The sequence below is a fragment of the Schistocerca nitens genome, chromosome 5, assembly GCF_023898315.1.
Source record: "Schistocerca nitens isolate TAMUIC-IGC-003100 chromosome 5, iqSchNite1.1, whole genome shotgun sequence".
Taxonomy (NCBI): Eukaryota; Metazoa; Arthropoda; class Insecta; order Orthoptera; family Acrididae; genus Schistocerca; species Schistocerca nitens.
In genome coordinates this window covers 580,010,254-580,025,641 of record NC_064618.1, presented here as the reverse complement: position 1 = coordinate 580,025,641, position 15,388 = coordinate 580,010,254, and the positions used below count along the sequence as shown (strand labels likewise).

The window sequence follows — 15,388 nt, the reverse complement described above, 5'->3', positions numbered from 1 at the left end:
TGCCCTAACTGTAGAGTATACCATTCCTTCATTTTCCTTTTCTTGTAATTACTACTAATATTCACTGTACATTTTTCCAGAGGGATGTTATTTTCAAATATATTTAAAAATATGGAGTAAAACCATGTGAAAACAATATCAGCTGAACAGTGTTGAAGCCTAATAAAATGTGTGTCCCAACTGAAATAAGTGAGGGCATGTCTAAACCTATCCATCTTCTCTCTGCTCACAGTACTAGTAATCACAATTTTAGATTCTGGTTTGGCGCAGTCTGAAGTTACATTATTAAAACTAAGATATACTGCATCATGGTCTGAGTAAAGGAAACTAATTACATCAGTGGACATACAAGTTCTCTTAATATTTGTAAATATATTGTCTAGACAGGATGAGCCTCTGGTAATTTTGCAGTTAATATAATACAGGTTAAATTGTTGAAGCACATTTTTGAGCTCTGTCACAGTTTTTCTGTCCTTCAGAACATCAAAACTTGAAATGATATCCCCACCAATGACAATATTGTATTTTTTCCATTTCGGTATACGTATGTACATTAAGAGTTCCTCATGTTTCTCCTGAAAGATGTGGGGCTGTACACTACTACTATCATTAGCTTAAGGTTCTCAATTAGTAGACCTAATATTTCAAAATGCATTTCATCACAAAGGGTTTTGAGATCCATCCTGCCACAGTTTGGTGCAAGAGGTGTTTTTGCATGTATTGCTACTCCACCACGTAAGTGCTGTTTTCTGCAATAGCAACTAAGTAGTGTGTAATCATCCAATACTTTGTACCCATGCTCATCCTCTTTACACCAATGTTCACTTAAACATAGAATATCTACCACGTTTTCATTTGAAAATTCGTTGACTATTAAGTTTTTATCTGCCATACCCTGAATATTGAGGTAGCCTATTTTAAACTCTACTTTAGGCATTTCTTTTTTTACATATTCTCTTAGTTGACATGACCTAATGTTACCACATGAAAGTTGACCAGGTTGTGTCCTTATATTACTAGAACACCCAGCCTGGTCTATGGCTCTGAGCACCATGGGACTTAACATCTAGGGTCATCAGTCCCCTAGAACTTAGAACTACTTAAACCTAACTAACCTAAGGACATCACACAACACCCAGTCATCACGAGGCAGAGAAAAACCCTGACCCCAACGGCAATCGAACCCGGGAACCTGGGCACGGGAAGCGAGAACGCTACCGCACGACCACGAGCTGCGGACCTGGTCTATGCATACAAGTTTTTTGTCATCTCAGTTGAAACATAATCCAAACACATTACTGGTCTTTTTTCCTTCTCTAGCTTATCCAATACTATTCCGAGAATTGTATCACTTAAAACACATTTACCTAGACTATTGAAATGTTGACCATGCTTGCTATGCCATTCTCTGCTACAACTACTGGTGTTAATTGAGGAAATGTTCTTAAAGTGCTTACAGATAACTTTGTTCTCCTTTTTGGTCTGTTCCACTTCCTTATTCACACATGACCACTGGGGCGAATCATGTCGATGTGGCACATTAACGACAATCACGTTGGTGTGGGTTAACACTCCGAGAGTCTTCTTCAGTGTCGAAGTAACTATCTTCCTTTCGTTTCTGCTGACGTCGTTTGCTCCAGCCATTACCACTACAAAGTCTCTGTCCACAAGGGCTGTGCTTTCTTTCTTGATTGATGTTGAAACATCTCATATACCAGCACCTGATTTAATGGTACCTTCTATTTCAAACTTGTTAATCACACGAGGTCCACTTTCCATTAACATAGCTGCTAATCCTCTTGCATAACTGTCTGAATAAATCTTGATTTTACATTTTTTCTTATACCTTACTTGGCTGTTCACTAAGTGTTGAGTGTCCTGCACCATCTTATCAGATGAGTATGCTGATACAGTTTCTATGTCATCTGTGTTTTGAAGCGAATTATATTTGTTATTTAATGGTAGCACAAAGTCCAGCCTATGTTTTTTGTTAACATGATTGTAAGAGTGCTACAACTGGCTGTTACTCTAGTTGGAGTGTCCACAACTGGTACTAAGTTGTAACAGTGCATCAGGTGTTCAAAGTGCATTTTATTTCTATTTTCTGTTAAGGGGTCCACATCGAAGTCACCAATAACAATTGTTGATTTAGTTTTCCTATGCAGGTGGGACAGAAGTGATTCTATTTGTCTCGGAAATACATTCAGATTTCCAGCAGGTGCCCTGTAAATAGCCAGTACAATAACTGTTGCACTGTCTGCTGTTAACTCAATGCCATACACCTCAAAATGCTGTTTATCACAGTATTTGCATAAATCTAGACGTTTATACACTACATTGTTTTTTACAAATATTGCAACTCCACCTTTTCTCATAATAGATCTACAGTAATGTGCAGCTAAACTAAAGTTCTCAATTTGTATCATGTGGACTCTGCTCATAACTGTAAGAGTAAAAAAAATACTAAAACACATTATAAAGAAATGTAGTTTGGTTTGAACTGGTATAGATAATGGTTCTGGTTTATGTGACAAGTTTGGTGCAAACGTGTATTTACAAAAGCCTGCCAAGAATTTTCTAGAAAGTTAAGTTTTACTATTTGAATGATTAATAAAGTAACATGTTACTTTAGTAAAGCCATACATTTTGGGAAATAGAAAAATTGTGGCTACAAAACTATAACAGTAGGATTTTGACGGGACTAAATTATAAGATTCAAATAGTTTGGAATACTGTAATTTTTAATAAGTATAACTTCTGAAATGTAGCATTTTTAGAAAAAGTAGAATATTTTTCTGAAAGAGAAAAGTGAGAGCATTCGAATAAGCTACATCAGTCTTGAAACAAACAATTTTTACTGGGCTCAGATTTTGAAATGCACGTGGTTTACAGGTACCAGAATCATAAATTTAGAATATTTCTTTAAATAAATAGTTTTCATATAAACTAAATACACCATTATCATCAGTAACCTGAAAAGTATCCTCTGAATAATACAGTCTACTGAAATACTGCACAAATAAGAATTTAACAATTTTGTGTCATCTCTGTATATAAAAGGAAATGTCCTGACTGACTGACTGACTGATTCATCATTGCCTAGCCCAAACCACTAAGGACAGAAATATGAAATTTATCCTGTGCATAACAATATCTCATTCTGACAGTGTATTTATTCTGTAAATATTAGCAGTTCCAGTTAACTGCGATGTATTCACCTATTTTGACAATCTCCTGACAATTGGCCAGGGTAGTAAGTATTGTATTCAAATGTTATATGTTTTAATATTATACTTTGACATATTCAACACCCATGAGAATCATCTCATTTTTTGGGTCTATGGAATGAAAACTGAATCTAATCTAATCTAAGGATTAATGAAGGCCTCAGACTCCAGCTACTAGAATAATTTTTTGGATAGAAGTACATTTGGAAAAGACCATGCTCCTATTGCCTTAATTAAAGTGAAAATTTTGTGAAAAACATAAACTGATTGTAGAAAAAAATTAACTGTGCAGACCATACAGTCTACATCATGACTGAAGCAGTGGGTACTAAGCTAGTTGTAGTACATACATTGCTTCTTTAATGAATAATATGGGAAGAGGCATTATTATAGCAAGTAGAACCATTCCACCTTGCTATATCTCCCAACCTATGAGAAACTAGTTAACTTTCTCTTGATCTAAGCATATTAGTATTCTTACAATTTAATTTCCCTTCAAGACTATAACTTTAGTTTTGGTTTCATGATTTTGTAGTTGTATGTTTTGACTACATTATGCATTAGATAAACTGGTTTCTGTAAGTTATCTCCAGGGGAAGTGATAACACCCTACTCATCAGGAAAGAGTAACACATTATAGCTTTATGTTGTTAGATCTATGGACTGAGAAGATACTGCTTTCCCTTTTTTCACCATGTTGTCTAAGTACAGAATGAATAGGACTGGGGGTAGGAAGTAACCTGGTCTAAGATCTTAATTGCTTATTATACACAAGATGGTCTCTGCACTAGAATTACCAAACAGAATAATGGCATACTAGTACTGACTTTTAAAAACTGGCATCAGATGTTCTGGCAATTAATTTTCTACAGCCTACTTTATCTCGCCCTGTCAAATGCCTTGGTGTAGTTAACACGTAAAGTGTATGTTTTACAATTAAGTCTGCATCTTTTTTATGATAAATCAAGGCATGCAGGAGCTTTACAGCAACCATTTTAGTCTTCTTCTAAGAGGCGTGGTGTTATAATACTTCCATGTATTTTAGACCTGTTTTCATCAAACCAATTGCCTCTAATAGACCAATCTAATTTTGTCCCTCACTCTGTTTACAGGCGATTTTCTTCTGTCTCCAGCACATATTTTTAAGTGCATGAGTCAAGGCTTTGAGGTCACCACATTCTTAATACAAAACGTATAGTTTAAAGGAACATTATCACCATGGTATTTATATAGTTCTTTTCTTTATGTCATTTGATATTGAGACTTCTGGAGTAACCCAGGTTTTGGTTGGACATAGTCTAAAAACATACCAGCACCTGCTGGAGACTATGTGTCACTAATCCACTAAGCAGAAGCTTCTGAAAGAAAAATAACATAGGCATCAGGAAAGCAATGCTACTTCTATATCTGCACTCGGAAAGCACCCTTATGGGGTCTGACGGGGGCTACCATTATCATTTCCCCCTCTTCTTTTCCATTTGTGAATGTAGGGGAAGAATGATCATTGATAAGCCTCTGTATGAATCTAATTTCTCTTATTTTCTTGTTGTTGTCATTTGACAATATATACATGGGGGTGAAGCAGTATACTGCCTGACTTTTTCTGGAAGGCACATGCTCAGAAATACAGGTATGACAGTAAACCTCTCAATGATACACAATGCCTTCTTGCAACATCTGCCAATGGAATCAGTTGTGCATGTTCATATGCTCTCACAATAAGCAAACCTGTGATAAAATGCTGGATCTTCTTCCTCTTCTGTTTATCCAGCCTGGTGATGGGCCCAGATTAATAAGCAATACTCAAGAATCAGTCAAACAAGTGTTTTGTAAGCCTCTTCTTTCACAGATGAGTTACATTTTCTTAATATCCTTTCAATGAATCTCAGACAGACATCTAACATAACTGGGTGGATAAAAAATCTACACAGCAAGCAGTGACAGGAGAAGGCACATATAAAAGATATGGAACATGCACAAGCTTTCCAAGCCAGTGGCTCCTTCTAGCATAAGGGTTGAGGGGAAAGGAAAAGAGATGAAAGAAAAGGACTGGCAAGGTTTAGGAAATAGGGAGAGTTAAGGAAAAGTCACCCAGGACCAGGGGTCAGGAGAGGCATTCCGGAAGATTGATTATATGCACTTGCACCAGACAAGATTTGAAAACCTGAGGACTAAAAGGTGGAAGATATTATAATAAACATGACATAGTTTGCTGAAAAAAAATCACACAAGATGTGAGAGTAATTAAGAGTGGAAAGCTAAGTTCTTTATAGGTGGTATGTGAGGGGGGGGGGGGGGGGCACAGGGAGGTTGGAAAATAAGATAAGAGAGAGAGAAGAAAATAAAAGAGAGAGAAGAAAAGTCATTGCTAATGAAAAGAAACGCTGAGGGCACAGAAATTAACATAAATTTAGGCCAAGTGGGTGGCAAGAGACATAAGCACATGTTGTATTGCCAGTCCCTCCTGTGAAGTTCTGAGAAACTGGTGTCAAGTAGGAGAATCCCGATGACTAATGTGGTGAAACAGACATCAAGGTGTGACTGACAGGTTGTAGAGAATACTCTGCTATAGGATATTGTGTGTTGCCAGTGAATGCCACCTCCTGTAGCCATTCGTCCTAACTGATAACTTGGTGGTAGTTGTACCAATGAAGAAGGCCAAACAGTCTTTACACAACATATGATATGTGACATAGGTCATTTCCCTGCCATAGTATATTTTTTGCCAGGTATTGGTTTGGGAAAGATGGTGGTAGGAGGGTGCATTGGGAAAGTCTTACAGCCAGGACAGTCACAGGGGTAGGCCTGATGGGGTAGGGAAATGGGTGCAAAAGGAGCAGAGACCTCGACCAGGATATTATGGATATTGGGGTGGGGGTGTTGTAGAGGAAGGAGGAGGGGCAAGAAGCTATTCTACGTGTCATGGGAAAAATTTCAGAGGTAATGGACCTCATTTCAGGGTTTGATTTTAGTTCAGGATCAGAATAGTATTGAGTGACAAGAGGTGTTCTCCTAAGCTGTTTTTGGATGGATCGGTACTACTAGGACTTGATATGATGGCATGGGAAACCTGCTTTTGAACTAGACTGGTGGGATAATTATGTACATTGAAGACTGAGGTGATGATAATGGTTTGTCATTATAAAGAGTCTGCATCTGAACAAATACATTTGCCTTGATTGCCAAGGCTGTATGGTGTGGAATGTGTGACTGGAAAGGATGGCAACTGTCAAAATGTTGTGTACTGTTGTTGGTTTGTAGGTTTAATGTGGACAGAGATGCATAGTTGATACTCAGTGAGGATGAGGTCAACATCAAGTAAAGTGGCATGAGACCCAGAATAGGAACTTATGAATTTAAATTGGGAGAATGTATTTAGAGGTGTCAGCCTCACCATGAGTACTTATGGTGAAGATGTTCTTAATGCATCTAAACCAAACCAAAGCTGAGGCTGAAGGCTTATGGATCCCAGAGAAGTCACCTCAAGGTCACCCATGAGAAGGTTGTCATAGGAAGGAGCCATCTGCGTTCACAATACTGTATCCCTCTGAGAGGCAGATATACAAACAGATCAAGGGTGGCTCTCTCCTATGCCAAGCTTTTCATGGGTCGCTTGGAGGGGCCTCTATGACATCTTTACCAAATGGACTCACAGTGAGGTTGACCTCTTGAAATTTTTGGTCTCTCTAAATACATTCTACCAATTAAATTTCACAAGTTCCTATTTTGAATCTCATGCCACTTTCCTCGATGTTGATCTCATCCTCACTGTGGGTCAGCTATACACTTCTGTTCACATTAAATCTACAAACAAACAATGGTAGCTACATTTCAACAGTTGCTGACCTATTCATGTCAAACATGCCCCCCATACAGTATTGGCATTCAAGGCAAATGTATTTAATCAGATGCAGACTCTTTTACTGCAAAACACTACCATTCTCACCTCAGCCTTCACTGTATATAATTATCGCACCAGTCTAGTTCAAAAGCAGATTTCTTGGGCCATCACATCGAATTCTGGTGATGCCAGTCCCTCCAAAAAATAACTTAGAAGTACAGCTCTTGTCACTCAGTACTATCCTGGTCTTGAATGTATTAATGAGCAACTCACTTACTACCATAAGGCTATGTTGTCCTACAATCATGTCCTGAACTGAGGTCCATTCTTAACAAGATATTCTCAAGTTTCAAGCCATGTCAAGTGGTTTCCTGCTCATGAGGTTTTGACAGAATCTCCTCTGCCATTGCCATGCGGTTGACTGTTGTGTGAATGCTGCTACCATACTTATACAGCTGCGCCACTGCCACTGTCATCACTGGTGCCCAGACCCGCACCATTTACAGCAATGTTTTGGTGGTATGACTGTCATGCCTGCTTCCTAAGGATCCAAGGTCCATTCGGTCTGACATTTCACACACCACACTGTTAACAGCTAGGATGAATGGGTATAGACAGATAGTGTTTACTGGCAACAAACAAGAATTTAATTTATTGACCAGCTGTAAATGTAGTTTAAACAAATAGTTCCTGGAAATGTAAAAGATGACCTCAATTAATGCAATTCTGAGGTTCATCAGATTCTGTGCCAAAGGTGCAAAACATATATTGGACAAATAGTGAGCACCACTGTGGATTGACACCAAGAGCACCAGCGGCACACTCAACTAATGTATCCCAGTAAGACAGCAGTCACAGGGCACTGTTTGGCCAAGAGTCATGCGATGGAATATGAATGTACTAGAATTTTAGTATGAACTTCAAATTGCTGGAACACAGTCATTTGAGAGGCTGTTGAGCACCAGAGACAAAAACCTCTTTGCAAAAACATTTTGGCAGCTATGGTGACCAGAGTAACTACACCCATGTTACTGCAGCCAGGGTCCCTACTGTGCAACACCAGCCACAGATGCTGATGCAACTGCATCCTTGTCTACCAATGCATGACCTTGGGTGTTGACCGCATACAGAATGGCTTTTGCAAAGGGGGTATAAGTCTACTGTGCGTCCACAGGAACCCAGTTCATCTGCACACCTGATTATGGTCACATGGTTGATCACCAAAATATTGTGTCTGTTGGACACAATACACCTGAATAAACTGAAGAATCAGATCTCAGTTTGTTGACAATAAATTATTAGCCAATAGACAGAACCTTTGTGACAGAGGTGTTTTTCTTAAAATATATTTCTACATGCAGAAACAAGAGAATTTCTTTTGGAATATCAGGTACTGTCAGAGTGAGCATAAATGTGATGAAAATGTTGATGATATTATTACTCTAATACTTACAACCATCTTTAATCTCTCTCTTCTTAGTAGTACATCTACTGCAGATTGGAAATAAAGCTCAATTTAACCAGTACCTAAGAATGTAACTAAAATCAACAGGCAGTTATAGAATGATTGACATATTTCTGCCAATATCTAATCCCTTGGAATAGACAGTTAATGAACTACTGACGAACTACCTTAAAACATAAAACATCTGTGATAAATATCGTTCAGGCAACTAGAAACACCACAGAAAGTGCATTAGTCATATATGCTTGGGACAGGTGAGAACTGAATATTTTAACACGGTTGTTGATTTTTATGTATTACAGAAATGAATCACCAGAATTTGTCATATAGCGGTGGTTCAATACCTGCCTTAAAAACTTACTGACATTATAGTGAAAAGGACAGAGAGCTACTCACCATGTAGTGGATATATTGAATCACAGAGATACAACAGAAAGACTGCTAATCAAGTGAGCTTTTGGCCGAAAGGCCTTCTTATAAAACTGGCAACACACACACACACACATCCATGCAAATACAACTCACACACTCATAACCACTGTCTTTGCAAGCAATTGTGCATGATGGGAGAAGCAGTTTGGGTGGTGGTTGGGTGGTGGGAGCAAGGAGGAGGCTGGGGCAGGTCAGGGGAGGGATAGCAGGTTAGGGGTGGGGGTTGGTAAACTGCTGCTTGCAAGAGCATACAGGGACATGGTGGAGACAGAGACGGGCAGGTAGATGTAGTCAGGAGGTTAGATGGGGGGTTGGGGAGGGAGGAGGGGAAGAGAATGGAAAAGGAGAGAAGTAAGGAGACTGGGTGTGTTGGTGTATTGGCTGTGTAGTGTTGGAGTGGGAGCAGGGAAGGGGATAAGTGGGTGAAGGACAGAGACTAATGGAGGTTGAGGCTATGGGGCTTACAGCAACAGACGCTATATTACAGGGAGAGTTCTGACCTGCGCAACTCAGAAAGGCTGGGGTTGGTAGGAATGATCCAGATGGTGCAGGCTGTGAAGCAGTCACTGAAGTGAAGAGCATTGTGTTGGACAGTATGCACAGCAACTTGGTGGTCCAGCTGTCTCTTGGCAAAGTTTGTCAGTGGCCATTCATACAGACAGGTAGCTCACTAGTTATATAGGTGAACTTGTTAGTTATATAGTGTCTGTTCTTAGCTGATAGATCACATGACTTCTTTACAAGTAGACCCGCCCTTGATGGGATAGGCGATGCTTGTGACTGGAGTGAAGTAGGTGGTAGTGGGAAGATGTAGGGGACAGGTCTTGCATTGGGGTCTATTACAGGGATATGAGACATGAGGCAAGGGGTTTAGAGTGGGTGTAGAGTATGGATGGATGAGGATAATGTATAGGTTCAGTGGGCAGTGGAACACCACTGTGGGAGGGATGGGAAGGACAGCAGGTAGGACATTTCTCATTTCAGGGTACGACAAGAGGTTGTCAAAACCCCGGCACAGAATTACTTCAATTGCTCCAGTCCTTGGTGATACTGAGTCATGAGAGAAATGCTCCATTGTGGCCAGATGGTGTGATTCTGGGAGATGGTGGGTGACTAGAGAGATAAGGCACAGGAGATCTGTTTCTGTACAACACTGAGAGGGCACTTTTAGTCTGTGAAGGCCTCAGTGAGACCCTTGGTATATTTGGAAAGGGACTACTTGTCACTACAGATGTAATGGCCATGAATGGCTAGGTTGTATGGAAGGGACTTCTTGGTATGGAATGGGTAGCTGCTGTCAAAGTGGAGGTGTTGCTGGTGGCTGGTATGTCTGACATGGATGGAGGTACTGATGTAGCCATCTTTGAGGTGGAGGTCAACATTAAGGAAGGTGGCTTGTTGGACTGAGGAGAACCAGATGAAGTGAATGGGAAAGAAGATGTTGAGGTTCTGGAGGAATGTGGATAGAGTGTCTTCATATAGACATCAATGAATTTGAACCAGGTGAGGGGTCTGGGATTCTGGTTAGGTAGGGTTTCTCAGTGGTCCTATTGGCATAGGATGGTGCCCTGCTGGTGCCCATTGCCATACCATGGAGTTATTTGTAGATGGTGCCTTCAAGTTGTTTATTGGTTGGAGAAGTCATCAAAGAAAAATGAGGTCAGTCCTTGGTCCATTGCTTTTCTGGCTGTATATCAATGATCTTTCATCCGTACTAAATTCTTGTAACTGCCATACCTGTGTGCTGATGACATCCAGCTGTATTCAACTGTGAGTCCTATGAACATTGGTGCTGCCATACCAAGTATGAATGACGACCATTATTCAGTATCACGATGGGCAAAAAACTTGTGTCTTAAACCGAACTCTAAACTGAGATCCTCACATCACACCAAAAGCTAGGCAGTGAGAGTTTTGTCCTACACTCATTATGCTACCCAGTGATCCTGTCATAAAGCAGTAAAATATATCAGTGTTAAATGAGCAATTAAACAAAGAAGTACAAACTATTACAGTATGCAGTAAATATCTCTCTTGCCAAAAATTTAGAACAATATTTTCACTCAAAAACAAGCAAAACTTAGTTCACTCTTTAGTTTTCTATGATGAAGTTCGAAACAAAACAAATAGTGAAAACTGCTGATGAGTCGAGCTACCCACAAATGTTTGCTTAAGATTGGTGTGTACATTTGGTTGTTTGTTCATGCCAGCCATTCCTGTGGTCATCTGGGATGGATACAGCTGGATAGTTTGCTTTCATCATTGGTTTCTTAGGCACTAGTGTCCCTCATACATCTTCTTGCATGTCAAATACCTGCCATCACTCCATAACTGCAATCCAGTATCTTGTACATCCAATATCTTGGCTGTACTTGTGCATAACATTAATTCTTTCTACATTTAAGCCATACAGCTCTTGAAAAAATACCCAGTAACCTGTCTCACCCAAAAGCACTGAGTATATAAGAGATTAAAGCTTTACCTGTTAGCATTATTGTAGTCTCTCTATACATCCGACTTGTTTGCCTGTTGTCTAACAGAGAACCATTATCTCTATCACAATGACAACACTATCATGCTTTACTCATGCATATTTATTTCTGGTTTCGTTTGCGCACCTTACCTACTACCTTACTCAATAATTTCTCACTCTCCTCCAGACCTATCAACTTCTTTTCTAGATTTGAATCCATATGTATTGTTGACATATACTTCTGTTAGATGTCATTATTCATTTTCAACAAATATATAATGAAGATATTAATTAACAGTATATTAATTAGACTGGCATTACTGAAATATTGTATGGTCACTGCTGTATTTTATTAGTTTTACTGTTATAATAATAATAATAATTATTATTATTATTATTATTATGTCCTGTTCACTTGTTACTCATTTTATGAAGTTAACTTACTCAGTGTGCCTGGTTAGTGAAATATATGCATAAATAAATAATTATGCCATGGTTCTTCACAACTCTGGTGTTAACAGTGAATTAATATTAAAAATCTGCATACATTTTCTTTCTTTCTTTGTGACTGATAGTTCAGAAAATTTTCCAGTGAGAAATTTATTATAATAATGAAAGATATGGTTGTCAGATTTCAAAAATTCACACGCACAGGCATCTAAGTGCATGTCTGAATAAAAATAGCTTATTTTTATAGATTTGAATTTGTGGTTTTTTTAACATATATGCCAACGTGTCCTTTCTCAGTATGTCTCCTATAGAAATAAACTGCTAATTTCATCCTCAGTATCCAATTTCTGTATTTCTATGTTTACGTGTCAGTCTGACAGACATAATACATTAATATCCATTTTATGTTCCACTGTAATACATTTCTATGATACACTGCACTTTATTTAACCCATTTCAAACAACCTGGCAGCAATAAAAATAGAAATTTTAGTCATTTTAGATCACAGGCTTCTGCTGTCCCACTCAGACCACAAACTGCAGTGCCTCCACACTAATTCAAACTAACTAGCCTGCAGCTGCATGCAAACTGAGAAGTCATTATAATACATTAACATGTATCATACTGATATTAAAAAATTGTAGTTCTAATAGTTCTCCTTTGTGAAGCTGAAAACCTGAACTGATAACTAATTACTGCGAACATTTAATCTTCTGCTTGTACTTAAACAGATACTGACAACTAGTTTCAACTCTCTACACTTAATGAAATTATAGTAATAGCTATCACACTGACAATAATAATCAAATATGAGGTGTGTTTTTAAAGTAAGTATCATTTTTAAATTCTGCTGCTGCAGTCAGCATTTGGCACATGCACATTGTGTACCACACTCTGTTGACAAGTCACAGATGCCATTACAGACTGATCTGATGCATTTACATTTATTTGTGAGTATTTTATATGCCTTCTCCAGTTGAAAATCCTGCCGACTGTGAAACACACACTGCAATTCATTTTATTAGTGCTAAAGGTATGAAAGCAGCCAAAATTCATCATCAGGTTAATTAATTATATGGAGAAAACAATGTGAGTGATGGGATGGTACAGAAGTGAGTGAGAGCTTTTAAAGATGTACGTACAAATGTGTGTGATGAGGAACAAAGTGGACGACTTTCAGTTATTTCTAATCATTTGGCTGGTAACAACTTGATCACCCTCCATACAGCCCCAAAGCAGTACCCAGTGGGTTCCATGTACCCCTACACTTGAACAAGCATTTGGGTGCACAGAGCCACGGCAGTAATGAAAATGTCAAAACGACGATTTTGCAATGTTTGTCTAATCAAGTGACAGATTTCTATGAGATGGTATTCAAAAGCTGGTTGTACAGTATGATGAGTCCCTTAATACTGGTGGGAATTATGTAGAAAAGTAGAATAAAGTACAGGCTTTCATGTAAAAATAACACTGCTGAGAAAAGCCTACTTGTTTTATTTATATTTCAAAATGGTACTTCCTTAAAAAACATATACCATGATAAGATTAAGTATAAGTACTAACTTGAAATACTTGGAATATAATGCCTGCCATGTGATAATGAACATTTGTCTTTATTCTGCTGTAAAGGAGGAAAAAATGAAAAAAAAATCATGCAATATATATCAGTTCCATAACTTGTGCCTCTGTAGTTTCTCCTTTAAAAAATACTTATGTACTAGTTTTGATGAATAATCTCAAACTTATTTTTTATTCCAGTTCATGGATTTCAAAAAATATGCTGAAACTGGATCTCTCCGGGAGACCCCAAAACTGGAACGCTCTGTAGCTTTGTTTAATGGGCTTACTCAATGGATACAGTGCATGGTCCTCAGTAGAACAACACCTCTACAAAGAGCTGAAGTCATGGTGAAGTTCATTGAGGTTGCAAAGGTGCAAAAAGTTCTTTTTCATTTGCTATTGGTAGTTTAAAGTAGTTTAACAGTTCAATAATTATTATGTTACAGAAGTAAATGTCTTCTTGATGTCCAACAAGCTGAAATTGTAGAATTCAGATAATATTTTGGCGATCTATGCCATCATTAGGTGATGTGATGTATTGGATGGAGCAGCACACATGTGGAAAAACTATATAGCATCCTCAGAATTGTGGTGCCTCCCAGTACATCAGCTCTCCTGATGACGGAAGAATGAGTTGATGCCACAATATAATGCAAGTTTCACCATTTTGCTTTGCTGGCCACCTGACAACGAATCAATTACGTGACATGTCAGAAAGCCTCATAAATTACCTTTTCTATTAGACTCATTGAGATTTGCCACTATAAAATGTTAATTCACATCATAATTGAGCTCATTTCTTGTATGTAAGAAGACAAACAGATAGTGTAATATATTTAAGAATAAAGAATGGAAACTGTAAAGGGTGTTCTACCAAAACTAACACTGGGCAGATAGGGAGTGGGAGAACTGGGTTGAATGCATGAGATATATTTTACAGTAATTCTATGCAATGGAGATATTACAATTATGCCTCCCAGCTCTGTTTTCTCCAGATTGGGAATTCAGTATATAAACAAATCAAATAAGTAACACTAATGAAGTCAAATAACTTTTAAGTATGATGGAACTATGGCATTACAACCATTTTAGAAAACAAAATTCATTTAGCAAGATTTAAAATAAAAACTGTAGAATAACAACACTTTGTTAATGATGAGAACTTGCCAGTAATGACAACAAATACCTTTACACAGAAGCTACTCCTTCAGCAGGGTCCAAACGGGCACATAGTGGTAGGTATGAGGGGAGGGGTGAGGGAGGGGAGGGAGGGGAGGGGAGGGAGTCTTGGTTTGCTTGTTATCAGGAGCTCCAATGTTAAGCACATTTTGATGGAGACCCTTAGGGAAATAGCATTTAGCACTAGAAAGATGTCCAATGTGCACCCGGTAAGTGAGATGAGGAGAAGGTCCTACCAACAATTATAGAGAGCAGCATGGCATCATCTTCAAATTGTAGCTCATGTTGGCACCAATGATTCCTGTCACTTGGGTTTTGAGACCATCATCAGTCCATGTGAGTGGCTGGCAGCAGTGATTAAGAATGGTGGCCTTGAGGGATGCAACCAGAGCTTAGAATTTGCAGTATTGTACCCATTATTGATTGGGGTCACTTGGTTTAAAGCCAAGTGGAGGATCTCAACCAGGAGCTCCATCGATTCTCTGACAGTCTTGGCTGCAAATTTCTGGACCAGCTACATGGAAAGCACAGTGATTGTGCAGAGCATCTGATTTTTTTTTAGACTGTGTCATAATTTAAGGTGCTCTGAGTGAATGCTCACCAGTCAACATGCAGAAAGTGAAATCAGATTGTGTACAAAACAGTCTTGAGCAGTTACTTAACAACACAAACCCAATGGAAATATCTTAGACCTTCTAGCTACAAACAGACCTGACCTTATTGACAATGTCAGTCTAGAGACAGGGGATTATTGATTATG

General features: G+C 38.6%; 1 protein-coding gene across 5 annotated transcripts in view; it reads left to right on the top strand.

Moving 5' to 3' along the window:
* The window catches only part of LOC126259698 (ras guanyl-releasing protein 3-like), a 439,537-nt gene that overhangs the window by 353,771 nt on the left and 70,378 nt on the right, over positions 1-15,388 (top strand). For all 5 annotated transcript variants that reach the window (XM_049956665.1, XM_049956666.1, XM_049956664.1 and 2 more), the window contains one exon: positions 13,648-13,821. In XM_049956665.1, coding sequence (XP_049812622.1) covers positions 13,648-13,821 — 174 coding nt within the window. The remainder of the gene's footprint in view (positions 1-13,647; positions 13,822-15,388) is intronic.